Below are 19,237 nucleotides of genomic sequence, written 5' to 3'. Positions count from 1 at the left end.
GCAGCAGTCGCTTTCCATTTCGGAGGATTCAGGTGGCCGCTTGCTCGTTGCCATCTCATATTATAAAAAAGTTATCGTTTTTATAGTTTAAGTAAACCTAGCTAGTAAACAAAGTTGCGTAATTTCCACCGCAAGTAATTAACTTTGTAAATATGCGGTTAGGTCTTGCGTAAGCATATTTCGAAACTAGAAAAGAAAAGATTAAATTTTGGAAAAAAAGTGTTAAAAATTATATAAACCTTTAACTACTACTGAACTGAGTTTTATATTCATGAATTAATTTTTATTATCATGAACCCTTAGAAAGAAGTTAAAAAACCCCGGAAATTATCGTAATTTTATCTCGAAATTTTAAAAACACTTAATAAGTGATAGCGTAGCGAAAATTATGTTATATAAATGGACAGTTTTCATCGGGGAAGTACAATGACGTCATTCGAATATTTAGTAGAAGGTGCTTACGATTTACAAGACAAAGGTACCGTATATGGACTCCACTGAAATGTTTTTAATTTTACATCACCGTAATAATCTTAAAGCAATGAATTCTGAAGGCCGCTTTAATTTTCAACTGATCATATGAAAAAAAAAAATAGCTTTTAATTCATTATCAATCCATTTGCTATTTTACTATATGCACATTCTTCTTATGGCATTACTAAAGTCAAGTTTACAGTAAGTATAGTTTAAAAAATGTTCGCGGTTCTAGTGGGCCGTGTGTCCGGAGAGCGCGCAGGTCGGCCCATTTATTAATAAAATTCACACTCGGGAAGCCGGTACAGTGATCATGTCATTTCGAGTTTTTAGACCTCAAATAGTACAAGCTATTCTTTTACTTATTGCCAAACTGGAAGACACAATTTTGTTTGTCAATAAACATGCGTTGGTATCAACTTGATTTGCGGTCCAGTTCCGAAGGATGTTACTTCCTAATATAAAGTCTATAAATAGGTTAAGGGTGTTTCAAGGTGTGAGGGGTCGACGGCTGCCGAATGACCCGCTTTGATTGAGGTCGGATGTTTCTTACGGATTTGATTTGGTCACTTTAAAAGGAACTGTTTCATAATACTTGTAACACGGTACATCTTAGAGTTCAATTTCCTTTTCCGCTCTGAGATATTTTATTAAGATTATTATATTATTAATTTGACGCGTACTTTGCAAGTTATTGAGAAATTGTAGTACCGCAACAATTATAATTGTTGTTATTCTAGTAAATTGACAGTCAAAACCCACAGTAAAACATGTATCAAAGCATCGTCGCGATTGAACTTTACTTTGTGACGTGGTAACTGTCTCAAACCAACGTCATTATAATTGTTGTTTTTTTCCTGATTTACATATGAACTTGTATCGACAGGTCACTGCTCTAAAGTGAATGTAAAAAGACATAAGAGTAGGGACGCTGGTTACTTTGCTTATTAGAGACTAGCTATTTCTCGTTACTTGGTCCGCGTGAAATTAAAAAAAAAAGGAACATAGCCTATGTAACTCACTGATAACGTACCGTTGTAATTGTGAAAGAATTTTTGAAATCAGCCTAGTAGTTTTTGAGTTATTTTAATAATGAAAAAATCCAAAAATACAAATCTTTTCTATTTTTAATATTAGTATAGAAGGGGACAAGCGATGGGTGGTAACACCAAAGTTGCTAAAGACGCCTATGGACATCTGCAACACTTAAGGAACGAAGAGGAAGAAAGGACGGAAGGAGATGTCTGAATTAATCCTTATTCTCCTACAATAATCTCCGCGGTCCAGGTACGGCGTAGTCTTACTTGATTAGTTCCATTATCTAGATAACTTCTAACACTAGTAATTAAAATGTCCGATAACATACACATGCTATTAAGAAAAAGATGTATGACTTTATTATAACTTATCCAAGGACAAGTTTATAAATATCAAGTGCAGTCTACACGGACGTTAATAAAAATTAATTTGAAGACGACAATGAGCCTGGAAGGTTAAACATGCGGAAGTTTAAAGAAAGAATTGAAAGTATGGAAGAAAAAAAGCTTAATATCCATCCTTGTTCGAGTCCTTTGTCCATCGAGTTAACGTCCTTGTCAAGGCTTACTAGTGGCCACAGGTTAATAATTTTTGAGAACTTAAATACTAAAGAATTGATTTAACATTTACTAATATAAAGCGCCAATAGCCTAATGATTTGGGGTACGGACTACCGATCTTGCGGTCGAGGGTTCGAATCCCGCCATTCGAGCATTGTCGTGAACCATATCCTAGCACAAGCCTACATCTTGGTTGGTTAAAGGAAATATTAGAAGATAAATTAACAAAAATTTATTGATATTTTAAAAAATATATGGTAGAATAGTTATTTAAACAATTTTATACTCATTAATGCTATTGTTACTCTAAATTATAATCGGTTTGTATGTTGCATATTATTGCATTCGATTTATATGCCAGAGTAGGTACCATCCACACTATCTTGATGGACAATCTTCAACTATGCGGTATTTCTAAACAGTAAAATGTTCTCTAAACCCGGTAACGTAGCTGTAGTTCTTCTGGAATTACGCATGTCTATGGGCTTCGGGCGGTGTCCGCACTTGGCCAGCGTGGTTGGCTATAGCATAGTCACCCTAACTTATGGTTGGCTCCGAGCCTAGTGGGGACGTATAGTGAGCTGGTGATGATGATGGGCTTCGATCACCAGTGTTCCTCTAATCGTTTGCCTCCTTATCTTAAAAAAGTACTCCATCATTTTTCCTTATTTGATGAGATTTACAACAAAATGTAGGAGAGAAGAGTAGTGTTGTATTTTATACAAGAGAAAAGAGATAGGTGGCGAAGATACGATTTAAAAAGTCTGTCTTCTATCGCCATAGACTATACTAAAACCTCTTTCTATACAAACTTAATAGATACATGTAATCCATGTTTTCTGAATAAAACCAGATTGCATCGTCTCAGTGGCCGGTGGGCGCAGGATACGCAATTACTGCACTTTACCAACTCTATGATTACTCCTACGTTGAAATGTATACTTTTAAAATGTGCTTTTATTAAATGCATGCTTGTGTGACAGGATCTATTTAAATTGGAAATAATTTCGGAGTAAGACGGCTTTATAAGTACCCAATGCCATAAAATAAAACTTAGAGATAGTAGTGTTATATATTATTTCAGAAAATTTACACCAGACATTGGCGCGTTTAATTTATTATGCAAAGCTACTTATAACGCCATCTAACGAGTGTTAACTTATGAGTGTTAGTAAGAAAAAAGACTTCATATGTTTCATCTTAGTAACAATAGATGGCTCTGTTATTCATACAATTGAAGATAGTGATTAGAGCGCTCTGCATTTACACAAAAGACACATTGTAAACTTAACTACCCGAAAGACATGGTTTGGTTCATTAGGTATTTTATCATGTTAATATAATGTATATGTTTATCTGCATAGTAAATATTTGGAGGATTGGAATAATAGACGAGCATGATATATGCACATATTTTTAGCATAAGGTGACAGAGGAGCAAAGGAGCTAGCAAAATTCATAAAAATAGCGAAGCCACCGTTGCCTATCTTTAATCAACAAATATCTAAAGAGAAAGAGGTTTAAAATCAAAGTGAAAGTAGAAAAACCGTTAAATACGTTTGTTTTTTTTAATAAAACAATTGGCAACACTAACAAAATTTCTTTTTTATTACCGGTATTTTACTTTGTATTGTTATGACATCCTAATTAATATATTATGATTGATATATTACATGAATATGTCTTACATAGTCAATGGAATGGCCTAGCTTAATAATACAAACAGCAATATTTGAATGAACAGATAACCAGACAGTTGTCACAAATATACATACAGAAACAGCACAAAGCTAATTTATATAATTTAACATACGATAGCGTAACTTGATAAAATATAATCCCAAGTATTTTAACAAAGAATAACGTAGTACATATAGGCCGGTCAAATTTATAGAAATTAACCTATCAAAGATTAAAAGAAGAATAAAATAAAATAACAATGCAAAATTAAAAAGAAAGTGACATTCAAAGATTATAAAAACAAGTTTAGATCGAAAGAAATCTGTGTCTGGCACGAAAATTAAAAAAAAATAACCTACAAAATTCGACAGAACTAAGAGTTAGGAATTCTCAGCTTAATGCGAATAATTGTACCTTTAAATGTTTAAATTGATCGGCCTAGTTACTTATTAAATCAATTTCCTGTAATGCATTAAAAGTAACTTCCTATAGACCTAGCTTAGACCTTAGCAGTGACCTGAACTGTCGCGCCCTACTTTATTAAAATAATATCCGCCGCGCCTTGGTCAAAGACTAGCGATGGTCAAAGATTAGTATAAGTTACAGACTGATCATACTATCTGTCTGTAGATACTTTTCATTATCGTAACAATTATTAACGTTATTTTAAAGCATTAAATAAAATAAATAAATTAAAGATTAAAGTTGCATAAGATTTGAGTAAAGTGTTATGAAAAATTATGACTACGACCGAAAATAAAAGTGAGTATAATAAACGTTGTTTGAAAATAAAATAGTAGGTTAAGCAAAGAAGAAATAACTTGATACACTCGGATAATGAGTTTACCGGAAGTTCATATTAATAATGAAACCGGAAGTCAAGTGTTTCATATAACTAGTCCACAGTAGAAATAATAAATAATAAGGGATAACAAACCAATGAATGAAATCTTGAAGGCCTCTTGTTGACATAGTTTTCAGATTTAATTGTGACATGATAATAATTTTTGCTTGTTCAGTGCAATTCGCAAGAAAATACGAATTCAAAGTGAATATTATAAATCAAGTATTTTGTTTACTGATAGAGTAATTAATATATTATTATTTAAAGTATGCAGAAAACATATTTGTTGGAAAAAAAACGATACTCTTTTATTAAAAATAGATATTTTTCATTTAAGCAATAGTTATAAATCACGGGTATTTACGCTGTATTAACTCTGCTGACCCCTCCTCCCCTTACTTAGGGTAGGCTCCGAGCTCCTCGGTGGGGACTTATAGCGGTGATGAACTCTGCGGACCAAATATCTGTACTAACAGTTTTGATAAAGAATCGATGAAAATTAAAAAAAAAATCATATTTGAATAACATTTGAACGAAATGGGTTATTTATTTCGTTGTCTGATAGGATTAATAAATCACCAATTTTAACTACATATAAAGATAACATTATATTATATGGCTCGGAAAACACAATCAAAACTGAAAAACTTTGTTTAAGGATTACTCTAATTCCTATACAAATGTAGATAGAAGACAAGCTGGTATAAAAATAACATCAAGAGACATAATTGAATCTCAGTTACATTCTTGTAAGATTTGAAAGACATGTCCAAGGGTTCAGAAGAGAGTGCTAACGAGTCGAAAGATCACAACTGTGATGAAGTAGCGGAACTAACTGGTAGATAATATAATTAAAAGTTAATTGTTTGTAAATTTAATTTGGTTGCATTAACATCATATAACCTGGTTGCCCGCTTTTCTAAGATAAGGGGGCAAACCAGCGTAGAGAACAACAAGGGGATTATAATCAATTACTGGATCTGACCTCTCTCTGCAACACCATATTAAGCCGATTCGAGCTGCTCATCGTCGTATGAGGATAAATAGAAGAAGCTGATATTACCTCACGCCTAGACTTGTGAGCAGTTTTTCATGTGGGAACGAAATCGAGCTATTTTTTAACTACAGGCGGTAGCCCGGCCGAATATACTATTACTCTCTTTGGATGAAAAGTTGCGCCTTTTCTTCCAACTGACCGCAAAGGCCTCTGAGAGTATTCTCGAAGTAAAGCAACCTCGAAAGGATCTTTTTTGTCGCTATTGTCTTTATAACAATGAATGTAGTATCGTAGCAAGGAACAAGGCTGACGCCAATACCCAATCGTGTTGAACACCAGCATAATTGTTTTGGAATCCGACCATGCAAGATTGATAACGATCTTGATGTTCAGAATCTTTAAAAAGCTGGTAATCAGTTCGCAAAGTAAATAGGAAGCAATTTCGCAAGAAGTCTTTTGGGCGACACACGGGCAAAGATCTTTGTCACGTTTACTAAACGTCAGATATTGCCTCTTGCCATAGATTATTTTGGACCATGGATGGATGAGAAGATCACCTGCTGGGTCACCCTAAAGTAAAGCTCATATACTGGGAAGTGATGTTAGTTTTCATTCATTTTGAGTATAAGGAGATAATAGCAATCGGTCTGTTGTAGGACACATCCAAGATTTACGTGGTATCAGGATGGTTATCGTCTAAGATCTCAGAACAACTCTTAAAGAAATCGAAAACTGAAACAAGCGTTTTAAAACCAATGTTAACTCAGGAGGGGATATCCTAAGCACTAGAACGTTAGTGTCAAATGTAGAAGGATAATTTCCACTTTACAAGCTTAATTTTCAGGTCATGGACGATACCATCAGTTCTTGCTGGTCACTTGTTGCATCATCAGCAATGGCGTGGCGTTGGACATGTTCGGCTTCAGCCTCGTGGTGACAGCGGCCTCCTGCGACCTGCAGCTTGATATCACACAGATTGGAATACTGGCTTCAGCACCGTTTGCAGGTAAGTTAAGTTTATTGTGATCCTTAAAATTAATATTCAAGTATACACTGACTTTAAGAAATGGAGACAAGTAATACGTCGTATGATTTTCGACATTTCCGCCATGACTGTCGCAGTTGGTAGTTGGTCGCTACCAATCAGAATAGATTAGTTACACCGCCGTGTTACTACGAGTATACTAATATTATCTACGAGTATACTAATATTATAAAGAGGAAAGATTTGTATGTACTGATATAACTCAAAGACTACTGGGCCAATTTTCAAAATTTTTTCATCATTAGAAAGGTAATTTATCTGTGAGTGAAATAGGCTACATTTTTATCATATTTTAATTTAAAAATCGCGAGCTATAGCTAGTAGTAGATAAAATTAACAGATCAGTAGAAATATAGTGACATTTAAAATCTTAAAAAATTACATACATTAGTCGGAATTTTCATTGTCAGTTTTTTGTGTTAAATGCACAATATCACAGTATTAGTATTATTTTGTACGGATGCTATATTGTGGTTAAACAAACAAATTAGTTACCTACATGTTATCCTGACTATCAGGAGTTCTTTTCGCATTTCCGTGGGGTTACTACGCGGACACCTGCGGTAGGAGATGCGCGCTACTGCTGTCCACGAGCGTCGGCTTCACATTTTCTGCTCTAAGCAGCTTCGCGACCAACTGGCAGATGATGGTCGCATTCAAAATTATCGGATGCAGTTTGTAAGTATTTCCACAGCTTAGAGGATCTTAATTAAAAGCGAAATTGGTTGGAGTTTTACAAATGACAACTCACTCATAATTTGGTTAGCTGTTTAGTTCCCAGGCAGTCACAAATGAATTGATAGACTGAAGGATATGGTGATGTTCCACATTACCTAAAGACTGAAAAACTAAAGGAAAAAGCGTAAGCGGAAAAATTATAAATAATTTTTTACCGCTGACGTAGTCGCGGGCGATTGCTAGGTGAATAAGATTTTTTGGCCGACTTCACAAAAGAAGGAGGTACTCAATTCGTCTAAATGTTTTTTTTACATGTTATAAAGGTGTTTTAGCAGTAAAAGCGTTACTGTTAGGTTTACTAGTATTAGGTTACAGTTGCGATCGCGGTATTCCCTGCAATCTGCAATCTGTTAGGTATATATCTAACGCATGTTTTACAAACGTGAATCTATTCGAGATATGATAATTTATTTAAATATCTTTTAATGCTGATTGATACTGTAAATAGCTTATTTTAATGATAAATTTTAATCTTATTTCGTAAATCATTTGAAGTAAACCGTAAAATAGTGCTAAAGCATGATAGATAAAATATAAATAATAATACAAAATCGAGCTCAATAAACAAAGACTAATCAATAATAAAAAATAGAATAGACATCCGCGTTTGATATGATTTTATGACTAGTGAATTATTGTCACCCTTACTTAGGGTAGGCACCGAGCCTCAGTCGTACAAAAAGATTGTCATCGCCAGCTTTTGATTTTGCTAGGGGTTAAACGAGAGAGAGAGTGGTAAAAATGTTTTATTTTTCATTTCAAATAGAATGAAAATTTCAATTATAATCTTATTGAAGTTTCTGAGTTACATGGAGTATATTTTAAGGCATAGTTCCAATATTTCTTGTATAATTTTCGATTCTGTAGTAGGAGGTGGGGCTGGTAGCCTCTCTCCTTGCCCACCTTATCGACGATATCTTTAACTCCTGTCCAATTTACAAATAATGACAAGATATCCTCGAGATCCTTTCTAAAGCATCACTTGTAGTTACTTTTAATTCAACAGTTCATCATCTTCCTTAACCTTGGTGATGACGTACTTGGGGGAGAACATTGGCCGCGCGCATCGTAGCAGATATCTCTTCATCATGAACAGCATGAATTTGGCATCAGAGATCGTGTCATTCGGTTTGTAGACATAGTTACGAACCCATACCACATACGATTACTTCCACTTCAAGCATGTCTTCTGTGTGCTCCTGATTTTTCAGTAATAATTTTATACATAGAAAGATTTGTACTTTTGTATGTATTGAAATAACTCAAAAACCACTGGGCCGATACTAAAAATTCTTTCACCATTAAAAAGCTATGTTATCAGTGAGTAATATATGCTACATTTTTTATTTTTGATTTCACGGTGACGAAGTCGCGCTCAACAACTAGTTTGTTATAAGGTGACAAACTGGCATCCATCACGTCCATTCATCAGACAAAAGGTGGAATTACGTCCACTGGACTGCTGTTTATGATGTGGTCCTGTAATTTGAGTTCACTTCCAGGTCTTGCACTATTCATCTTGCCACTAACCTTCAGCTGGCCAGTACCATGGCTCTCAATAACCTTGCGTGCGTGGAGGTTGTTTACACTAGTTATTGCTGTTCCCCTCGGAGTTGGTGCAGTGTTACTGTGTTACCTGTATGAAAGTCCAACATTTCTTGCCAATAAGGGTGAAACTGAAGAGGCTATAAGAGTGTTGCGGAAAATTTTCGTGTTCAACGGTGGAAACGAAATAGAGTTTACGGTATTTTTTAACACATATTCAATAATGTTTCAACATTTCTAGAAATCTGTTTTAATATTTTTTTTTACCAAATTAAATATTTAGTTAGGGCTTAGTTTGGTTGGTTAGTTTTGCAACAAATTTGTAAAAATGTTTGCAAATGTAAGAATTATCCAGTTTCAAAAGATTAATTTACTAGTTTAGGACATAAACTTTGCGCCTGTAGAAAACAAATAGCAATTTCCATTTGAGTCATTTTTCAGATTGGACACCTAAAACAACCTGAGGCAGTAAAATCCAAAGAGAAATCAATCTGGGAATCATTAAATAAGCAAACTGTGCCTTTGTACCGACCTCCATTGCTATGGAGAACTTTACAGTTGTTCTATCTACTGATTATTTGTTGTACAACGTAAGTTACTATTACAATTAAAAGTGGAAAATTATGATAACAGGCTCAAAATAACCTTTCTTTACAGGAATAATGTATTTCTGATGTGGTTTCCGACAATGGTGAATTTGTTCTTCAATTCAGTGTCCGGTACCTCTGCGGATATAGGATTCTGTGAAGCCGTTGTCCAAAATATTACGATTGATAACAATGCAGAAAACGTTAGTATATAAATTGTTATTACGTAAAAATTATTCGCCTTCAATTTTTGTTACCAGTGCCATCTAGTAGCAAATAGCAAACACTAGTTATTCGAACAGTGATCTCAAACTATTTACGTCTAACATTAATTAAACATATATTCTTAAAGAGACTTTCCATACTAGAGAAATAAATAATAATGCAACTTTTCTATATAAAGCGTATCTTACATTCAAAATTAACAACAATCAATAATTATTTTTTGAGTCTCTTGCTCCACTAGGACTCCAGCGCTCACAAGATGGCGTTGTTACACATTTTGGGAAATACTAGTTTTATTGTTATTTGTTAAAAGTAGTATTTTGCATGAAATAACGTATTTTTTTTTTATTTCAGTATGTTTGCGACGATTCTATATCTTTGATGACGATCTATTCCGGGCTTGCTCTTGGATTTTTCTTCACTATTATCAATCTTTTGGCATCGCAGTTGGCTTCATCGAGACGTTTAGTGTTGATCTGTTGCTACTTGGTGGCAGCACTGAGCTGTATTTTCGTTGGCTTGTTGACAGAACCTGTTGCTACAATGATATTCTTTATTCTGATACAAATAACAGCTATCGGTATTGGTTCTGTATCATCATATTTCGTAGACTTGTATCCTACATCGAATAGGTTTGTATATAGTTTTTGTAACCGTTTCTATATTCTACAAGTTGATCAAAGAGTCGATCTGTTTAAACATTCTTGTACAGCAATAATAATCAATTTTTTAGGAACAAAAAGTAATTAAACCTCAACATAGAAATATTACCTGTATCCAGATGGTTGAATGGATGTTTGTGAGAAGGTATTTCCAGAACAGCTGAACGGACCTTAATGAAATTTAGCACAGATGTAGAACATAGTTTGGAAGACCTAATAGGCTATTTTTTTAAATTTTACCAAGACTGTAATATATTGAAAACATAAAGCTTAATACTACTAATATGTCTTATTAAGTATTTGGTAAATTTCCATATCATTGTATAACTTTTCGCAGAGGTCTGGTGACGTGCCTCGCTATGATGGTGGCGCGGATGACGTCATTCACGGGTGTTAACCTTCTCGGCGCTGTCGTCGTTAGTAATTGCAACCTTCTCTTCTACAGCTGGGCGGTTTTCGTATTAAGTATGTATATTTTAACCATCGCCCTTTACTTAAACTTATCTTTAGAGTATTAAAGTACTTTAAAGTTTTTTAAAGTTAGATAACTTTAAACTGTCGTGGTTTTTTACAAATATAATGTTCGTAAGATACGGGTTCACGGGCTGTCGAAATATCGGGAGCTAAAACAATTCAATCGTGGTAAGAAACACGTATCTTACAAACATTTTTTAAAGTTTGTTAATGGTACATAGTTAGTATTCATTTGTCAAGGAATTTAATAAAACACATTATCTGTGTAGTTTATTTTAAGAAATAGACTAAGTTTTGTTTAATTCTAGTCGTATACTTATCTAGTTACTAATATTGAAATTCATTTTGTTAGGTAAATTAATTAGGTAATTAATTTGTTATGTTGATTGTATCATTAATAAGTAAAAACGGTTATAATTAACTGTTTGGTGCGAAGGTACATGGAGGTAAGGTGTTACTAGATGTGACATTTTTAAGCGATTCGTTCTTATTTAAAAATAATTTAAATAGTTGTTATATTTTGTCAACAGGTGGCGTTGTGGTTGCATTATGTCTACCGTCTGATAGAAATAAAGTTACCTAAATTTATTGTAAATAGAGAAGAATTTTATAATGAATGTAAGAATTTTTAAATCTAATAAATGTATGGTAATAAATGAATGCATTTTAAATATAATGTTTAATTTACAATTTAAATAGGAATGGTATTTAATATTGACAAAATCATAAATTATTAGTCAAATACTTACGTAAGTAAACAATTTATAATTATTATTTGTATTAATACGTAAAAAACGAATACATAATTTAAAAAAAATTAAATGACAATTTGTTCAGAGCAGACACTTCCAGTGACGTTTAACACAAGTAAGGTGGTTTTAAATTCGTAAGATGGCTTGTAACGCGTTGTGTTCGCTCGAGTTAGGACATGGATTCAGCAACAAAAGGCGATGATAAAGACAGCACAGGTGTTTATAATTATGACGACGCCGTCGAATTAACAGGTCAGTGTTACATCTTAATAATATTATAAATGCGAAAATTTAGATGGATGTTTATTAGTTTGTTGTGAAAACTGCTGAACGGATCTCGATGAAATTGGGCTTAAATGTAGAGGATAGTCTGGAAGAACATATAGGCTTCTTACTTGGGTTTTTTAATTCTATCTGGAATTGTGGACGTAAGGTAGTATAACGAATGAAAGTATTTTTTTGTTTTTTTATAAAATGTAAATTATTTTATAGTAATTTTATTAATTAATCAGATATAAACATAACCTCAAAACGTTTAATCTAAAATTCCGTTGTTTGTACATAGCGTATGTTACTTAACCAGTTTTTGTAAATCTTGTTTTGAAATCTGGTTTTTGTTTGATTCTACTATGTCTATTGACATAGGACGTAGTTTATCGCAAACATTTAATTGGCGTTAATATGAAATTAATTTATATCTAATATGTTCACTAAAGATTTCAATCGTTTCAACTCTTCTGTAGATTACGTTGCTTCTTTGTCTATTCTTCATAGACAAGTACTTATAGTAGACCAAAGATATTATTAGGTTGTTCGAAAAGTCATTTCGTATTTTTTTGGGGAACATGAAAGACATTTTATGAACATAACATAAAGACATGGCATAAACAGTCGAATTCGACAAATTTAATCTCTCCGATCTCTCGTGTGGTTATTCGTCGATTTGCATCAACTAATGCTTTAACGCATCTTTGTCAGCTTCGACCAGCCTTCAAGACCGTGGTGCATCTTCGACATCAAAATTGTCGGATCGAAATTTTGCAAACCAGTTCTGGCACTGGTGTACTGTTAACACGCCTTCACACACATCCGTCAATTTTTTTCTCGCTTGGACAGAATTTTTACCTTTTCTGAAGTAAAAAAGTAAAATATGACGAAAATGCTGCTTATTGCTCTCCATATTTAAAAGGTCACCAACCAAAAACTACTGTGTAGAATTAATAGAACTTTTTCACACACAAGCCTTGCAATATCAGCTCTCAAGACATATAATAGTTATGCGGCTTAAGTGTGAAGTTAGTTTCGAAAAAACGTAATTAAGTCCTCTGACGGAAAAAAACGAAATTACTTTCCCAACAACTCAATACAATTACTACCTTGTAATAGACGTAACAATTTCAGTGTTACCTTTTAAAATAATTTACATAATAATAGAAGTTGTATATTTTTCTGCTACTTACCTATTGACAATGAATCTTCACTTCACACTGTTTATCTCAATGTCAGTAGCGATCGTCTTTTTTCTAGGTCACATTACTAATAAGGGCACAAATACGCAGACTGCATAAAACCGCCATACCCGAATACCAAGAATCTTTATCTGGAGAAAGTAACGGTCTTAGTAATATAGTCATCACAATTGTATTTATATTGTCATCCCATTTCATTTCTTTGGCAAAATCGAGAATACTATATGTTAAACAAGTTATTCCATTATCGAATTTTACCCTAATGTGTCTTAATCTTTTATAGGCCATGGCCGCTACAACTACCTCGTCCTGTTCACGTGTTGCATCATCCACCACGCGGTGGCTTTGGACATGTTCGGCTTCAGTATGGTCCTCGCTGCTGCCACATGTGACCTGAACCTTGGCATCACGGAGACGGGGATACTCGCTTCAGCACCGTTTGCAGGTGAACTTTTTACAATCAATACAAGTTTTTTACAGATGTAAGAACCCTAGAAGTAGAAGAATCTGTCCTTATATTAGTTACGTTCGTCAGGGTCAGGGCAAGTGCACGGGGAAGGAAAATGTTTAAAAATCGTATGTAATGTTGAAGGTAGTGTACGCAGGGGAGATAAAATTATACTTCATGTTTAATAATAAAAGAAATCATACAATTAAACTAGGGAATAAAAAATCAATAAATTATTCAAAAACAAACTAGATATAATAATGTGCAAAAAGTTGGAGCAAACCTTGGAGTTTTTATAACAGTTTTATAATGGGTAAATTATTTAAAAAAAAGGTATGACCTTGGATAAGACCTCATCGTAGTTACACAAATGATTATATGAGTTACATTTTAGGTGTTTTCTTCGCCTTTCCATTCGGCTATTACGCTGATACCGGCGGCAGAAGAAGAGCACTGCTGCTGTCCACAACCGTCGGTTTTACCTTCGCAGCTCTCAGCAGCTTCTCTACCAACTGGCAGATGATGCTCGCCTTCAAATTTATTGGATGCAGTTTGTAAGTGTTCAATTTTTTGTAGATAAGCATTAATGTGCCATCGTAAGCTTGTACTATTTCAGTCAATCTTTTGCCCATATACCGTATTCTTAATAATTTTTATAAGCTAAACATCTTATTAAAATTTGAAATTATATCTGTTATATGTACTTCAGTTCCTTGTACTTCTGAACCGTTTTAATAATTATTTATAAATGACTTAATTATTGTTCTAAATATGTGTCAGTTCCACAGCCTCATTTGCGTTAACCATGGCATACCTCGGAGAGTGTGTCGACAGCAAGCATCGGAGTAGATACCTTATAATCATGGTCAGCATGGACCTTGCCTGTGAGATTGTGTCAAATGGTACGTTTAGATTTATACTAAATTTAGCCCGATCAAGTAATCTTGAATTGGTAACTAAGATATTGTTTTGATTTTCCAATTGAAAAACGTGATCTACTCCTTAACTAACGACAAATTTTTGAAATACGCCTCATACAAAGTAATTGAATTAATATTTAAGATCGATTACTTGGTTACGTTATGTTAAGATGGATGTGTGGGGTAACACGAATGGATAAGATACGAAATGAGTATATTAGAGGAAGTTTGAGAGTAGCCCCCATAGTAGAGAAGGTTAGGAGTAAAAGGTTAGCATGGTATGGGCATGTTATGAGGAGGGATGAATCGCATGTTACAAGGAGAACGTTAGTTATGAGTGTGGAAGGGTACATCGGTAGAGGTAGACCTAGAAAGAGATGGATGGATTGTGTAAAAGGTGACATGATCAAAAAGGGAGTGATGACTGAGATGACGTATGATAGAGTTATGTGGAGGACAAAAACCTGTTGCGCCGACCCTACGGGAGTAGGATAAGGAGATGATGATGATGATGATGATGATTACTTGGTTACGTTCATAGTTTCCATCGTCATCAGTACGAACTTCTCATCTCATCAAAGAATTGGCGAAACAGTGGTTTTAAGTTTCAAGGATTTTCAATGTAACAAGTTATAGTGATAAATATGTTGTTTCATTTTTCAGGTATCGCGTACTTTGTCTTACCGCTAACACTTCACTGGCCAATACCCTGGCTTTTTATAACGTATCGTTCTTGGAGGTTATACACCTTGATATTAGCTCTGCCTCTCGGAATTGGTGCTTTACTCCTCCTATGTGTATTCGAGAGTCCGAAATTCCTAGCTAATAAAGGAGAAACTAAAGAAGCATTGAGATTATTGCGAAGAATTTATGTCATCAACGGTGGGAACGAGGACAAATTTCCGGTATTGTATTGTTTATTATTTGCTAAAAGTAACTATACAAAAGTAGAGGAAGGAACGTGAACTTAGATGCGACACTTATTGAATATTCTCTGTCGTCCCTAAAATGCAGGATGGTGATTCAAAAAGTTGACTAAAAAGGTTTTCTTCAATCGTATATGGCGAGAAATAATAGGCGAGTTACAAGATAATGAGAAGTCAAAGTCTGACGCCAATGAAAAACCACACTTCATATTAGAATTAGTATACAAATCAAGTAATTATGACAGATAAAATCTATGCAAAATAATTTTCGTGCAGTAAAATATACGTGGGTTACAAAACCCACTGTTATTAAGCTATATTTATTTGCTTATTGTAAAATTGTTGCAGGTGAAACAAATTAAACAACCGGAAGAAATTAACAGCGAAACTGACTCAATTTGGTTGTCTTTAAAAAAACAAACTGTACCGTTATTTAAACCTCCATTGCTATGGAGAACTTTACAATTGTTTTATCTAATAATTTTATGTTCTACAACGTAAGTAATTGTAATAATTACTAAATACTAATATTATAAATGCGAAAGTTTAGATGGATGGATGTTTGTCAGAGTTTGTAGCCTAAACGGCTAATCGGATTCCGATGAAATTTGGTACAGCTGTAGAGGATATAGTCTGGAAGAACGTGTAAATTACTCACTTTTGTTTTTTTAAATTCCACGCGTACGGAGTCGCGGGAGAAAGCGTATTTGTTAACCAGGTATTTATTTTATATTTTCTCGTATCTTTCCAGAAATAACGTGTTCGCGATGTGGTTTCCTACCATGGTTAATTTATTTTTTAACTCTATATCTGACTCCTCTTCGAAGTCTGGTTTTTGTGAAGGCGTCGTACAGAACGTCACTACAGGGACACATATCGATAACGTTGGTATTAATTCAAGTACTTAGAACGCGCGCACACCTCTGACTGAATTATCACACAACTGTTGTGCGATTGTCGATTGTTTCGCAGCCAATTCAACTGTTTAGTTGCACAACTAAAAAACATATAAGCTCATGAATCAAAGCCCAAACATTGGGCGATAGTTTCGTCAAAGATGTGCGCTCTCTTAACATAACTTTTATCAAATCCGTGATCAAAAAATCCTTATCTTATCACTTAGTATGTAACTTAATAGGCAGGGGACCACATTACATGTAGGGTATTGGGGAAGGCATGTCTCCAACAATATGTAAGGCTGATGAAATTTATTGACATTGTTTTTTTAATATTTTTTTTCTTTTCAGTTCGACTGTGATGATTTCGTATCCTCCAATACAATCTATTCTGGTATCGTACTTGGACTTATAATATCTTCTTTGAATCTGGCTGTCTCTACCCTGGCTTCTTGGAGACGTTTGGTCTTAATCGGCAGTTATATAGTGTCAGGGATCAGCTGTGTGTTAGTTAGTTTGCTATCATATCCTATAGCTAATATAACATTCTTCATATTGATTCAAACGTCCGCTGTTGGTGTTGGAAGTGTTGCATCATTCTTCGTGGATTTATATCCTACTTCTTACAGGTTTGTTAATACATATTCTATGATCTATACTAATGTTATAAATTGGAAAGATTTGTATTTTTGTGTAATTATCTGCTGAAATAACTCAAAGCCACTGGGCCGATTTTAAAAATTCTTTCACTATTAAAGAGCTACGTTATCGCAGAGTAACATAAGGTATATTTTTACTTCATATGTATAATAGGTTATAATTTCACGTGGACAAAGTCGGGAGCAACAGATAGTATAACATAAAACAATCTCCAGAACGACTTGACCGATTTTGATAGTAGCTGATGCACGCACTTTGTTTTTAAAATTTGCACTGACAAAGTTGCGGGTGCCCGTGTTAAATATAATACTGCATGTAAGAGCCTGGAACTAAACTATCGCACAACTGTTTAGTCTTCCTTTGATTCTTAATAGCTTATATGGACGTGCGCATACTACTCGATTTTTAGTTATGAACTAAACGGTTGAATTGTCTGCAAAATAATCGACAATCGCACAATAGTTGTGCGATAGATTAGGCAAAATTGTTTGAGAGTAGGCAGTCGAATGAATTTTGCATCGCCGTTTGATTAAAAAACTATTTAACATAATTTCTTGGTGGATTTTAAGGGTTGAATTTTGGTTTTACCGGTTAGTAATACTGTACAATGTTCCAGAGGCCTGGTGACGAGTCTCGGTATGATGATGACTCGGCTGGCTTCCTTCGCAGGTGTGAACGTCCTAGGCGTGGTATTCGTTGAACACTGCAACTTGATCTTCTATTGTTGGTCTCTTTTCATTTTAAGTAAGTTTATTCTTCTCATTTTTAACATATAAACGCGAATGTTTAGATGGATGCATGTTAGAAAACATCCCCGGAACTGTAGAACATGGTCAGTAAGCCCACACAGATTACTTACTGAGATTTTTAAAAATTATTCAACAATATTGCTTGTTGAGCAAAATTTTTTTTAATTAGTAGAATTTTGACTAATTTTTTTTAGACATAGATTTGTTTTGATTATAGTCCGTTCTATTATTAACTTTGTTTTTCAATGTATTATAAAAAATAATGTTTTTTTTACCAGGTGGCGTAGCGGTAGCTCTATTCTTGCCATCTGATAGAAGAAAATGATATAAAATAAATATTTTAAAACAGAAAACAGCGTTTAATTTACTAAATCTTTACTTGCAAAAATACCATAAGAATAATGTCAGAACAGGAAAAGTCTTTTGCCAAACGTCTATAGAATTTAGTCGCTGTATAGGAAGATCATTGGACAAAGGTGAAATACAATACTTTTGTTTACTTCTAGTGGCCCAACAAAGAGCGAATAAGTTGATGGGAGCGTAACATTTTTTTTTTATAACCTAAGATGGCAAACGAGCAAGCGGCCACCTGAATCCGCCAAAATGGCGAAGCGACCGCTGCCCATAGACATCTGCAATTGCAGATGCGTCGCCTACCCTTATCCGACGGAATAGGAGACGCACATAAAGAGGATATTTCCTCTTCCTACGCATCTCCTCCATCGTCAAATCCACTTCCCCTTCCCATCCTCTCCTAAGAAAAGGGTGGTAAAGAGAAAGGGACTTAAATTAGGCCTCCGGAACCACACATCAGACGAAACACGGAATTACTTCCACATCACGCCTGTCTTCTGTGTGGTCGTGGTATTACACCGGGCGTGCCTGCCCATTCGTGCTAAAATGTTAAAGCGGGCACTACCACTGTTAAAATTTTATTGTAACAGTTGTATCTATCTTTCGCCCACGACTCCCTGCGCGTGGGATTAAAAAACAAAAGCAAGTTGCCTACGTGTTCTTTCAGACTTTTAATTAAATCTGTGCCAAGTTTCATTGAGATCCATTCAAAAGTTTGGGATACATACTATAGCAAACATCCGTTCATCTTATCTTAATTATAATATTAGCGAAAAGTATGATTTGGATTACAATTTTTTATCTTCCGTTTTTCTCTGATAACCTTTGTGTTACAAACGTGAGTCGTAAGGATACGTATAAGTTTTTGCATAACTAATTAGTTATATTTAAAATTCTTAACAAATACGACCGTCTGGCCGTTAATTCCCATTGAATTGTAATTTGTAAGCTGACATGTTCTTTTTACAATAAGAATTTAAGAATAAATAATGATTTTTACACATTGCTGTTTTTTTTTCATTAAATACATTGTTTAAGGATTAAGGACAAGGTTTTTTTTTTCCTTTTTTCGTATCTGATAGTTTCACCATTAGAATATATCAACATATTTTTTTAATGTCCTCACATAATGAATTAGTTCTGCAAACAATAAGAATAACTATGTCCAACATTCCATGTACAGTAATAATTTTA

At 34.3% G+C, this 19,237-nt stretch overlaps 2 protein-coding genes across 2 annotated transcripts; both read left to right on the top strand.

The window, feature by feature from the left end:
• The first annotated feature begins 5,356 nt into the window (after positions 1–5,356).
• LOC106102766 (synaptic vesicle glycoprotein 2B-like) lies at positions 5,357–11,507 on the top strand. The gene is made up of 10 exons (XM_013282341.1): positions 5,357–5,434; positions 6,438–6,599; positions 7,157–7,316; positions 8,383–8,504; positions 8,879–9,120; positions 9,363–9,511; positions 9,579–9,711; positions 10,088–10,365; positions 10,733–10,860; positions 11,400–11,507. The coding sequence occupies exons 1-10, from the start codon at positions 5,362–5,364 to the stop codon at positions 11,450–11,452; spliced, it is 1,500 nt and encodes a 499-aa protein (XP_013137795.1). The 5' UTR covers positions 5,357–5,361; the 3' UTR covers positions 11,453–11,507.
• Positions 11,508–11,712: 205 nt separating this feature from the next.
• On the top strand, positions 11,713–18,042 carry LOC106102767 (synaptic vesicle glycoprotein 2B-like). The gene is made up of 10 exons (XM_013282342.1): positions 11,713–11,873; positions 13,374–13,535; positions 13,933–14,092; positions 14,319–14,440; positions 15,122–15,363; positions 15,733–15,881; positions 16,136–16,268; positions 16,632–16,909; positions 17,557–17,684; positions 17,968–18,042. The coding sequence occupies exons 1-10, from the start codon at positions 11,798–11,800 to the stop codon at positions 18,012–18,014; spliced, it is 1,497 nt and encodes a 498-aa protein (XP_013137796.1). The 5' UTR covers positions 11,713–11,797; the 3' UTR covers positions 18,015–18,042.
• The last annotated feature ends 1,195 nt before the right edge of the window (positions 18,043–19,237 follow it).

Source organism: Papilio polytes, unplaced genomic scaffold (assembly GCF_000836215.1).
Source record: "Papilio polytes unplaced genomic scaffold, Ppol_1.0 DF823912.1, whole genome shotgun sequence".
Lineage (NCBI taxonomy): Eukaryota > Metazoa > Arthropoda > Insecta > Lepidoptera > Papilionidae > Papilio > Papilio polytes.
This window is presented reverse-complemented; position numbering and strand designations above follow the sequence as displayed.

Coding starts and splice junctions, on each gene's coding strand:
- LOC106102766 (XM_013282341.1), top strand. CDS start 5,362: ATGTCCAAGGGTTCAGAAGAGAGTGCTAACGAGTCGAAAGATCACAAC. Junction 6,600..7,156: donor GGCTTCAGCACCGTTTGCAG/GTAAGTTAAGTT, acceptor CCTGACTATCAG/GAGTTCTTTTCGCATTTCCG. Junction 9,512..9,578: donor CTGATTATTTGTTGTACAAC/GTAAGTTACTAT, acceptor CTTTCTTTACAG/GAATAATGTATTTCTGATGT.
- LOC106102767 (XM_013282342.1), top strand. CDS start 11,798: ATGGATTCAGCAACAAAAGGCGATGATAAAGACAGCACAGGTGTTTAT. Junction 15,882..16,135: donor ATAATTTTATGTTCTACAAC/GTAAGTAATTGT, acceptor GTATCTTTCCAG/AAATAACGTGTTCGCGATGT. Junction 17,685..17,967: donor TTGGTCTCTTTTCATTTTAA/GTAAGTTTATTC, acceptor TTTTTTTACCAG/GTGGCGTAGCGGTAGCTCTA.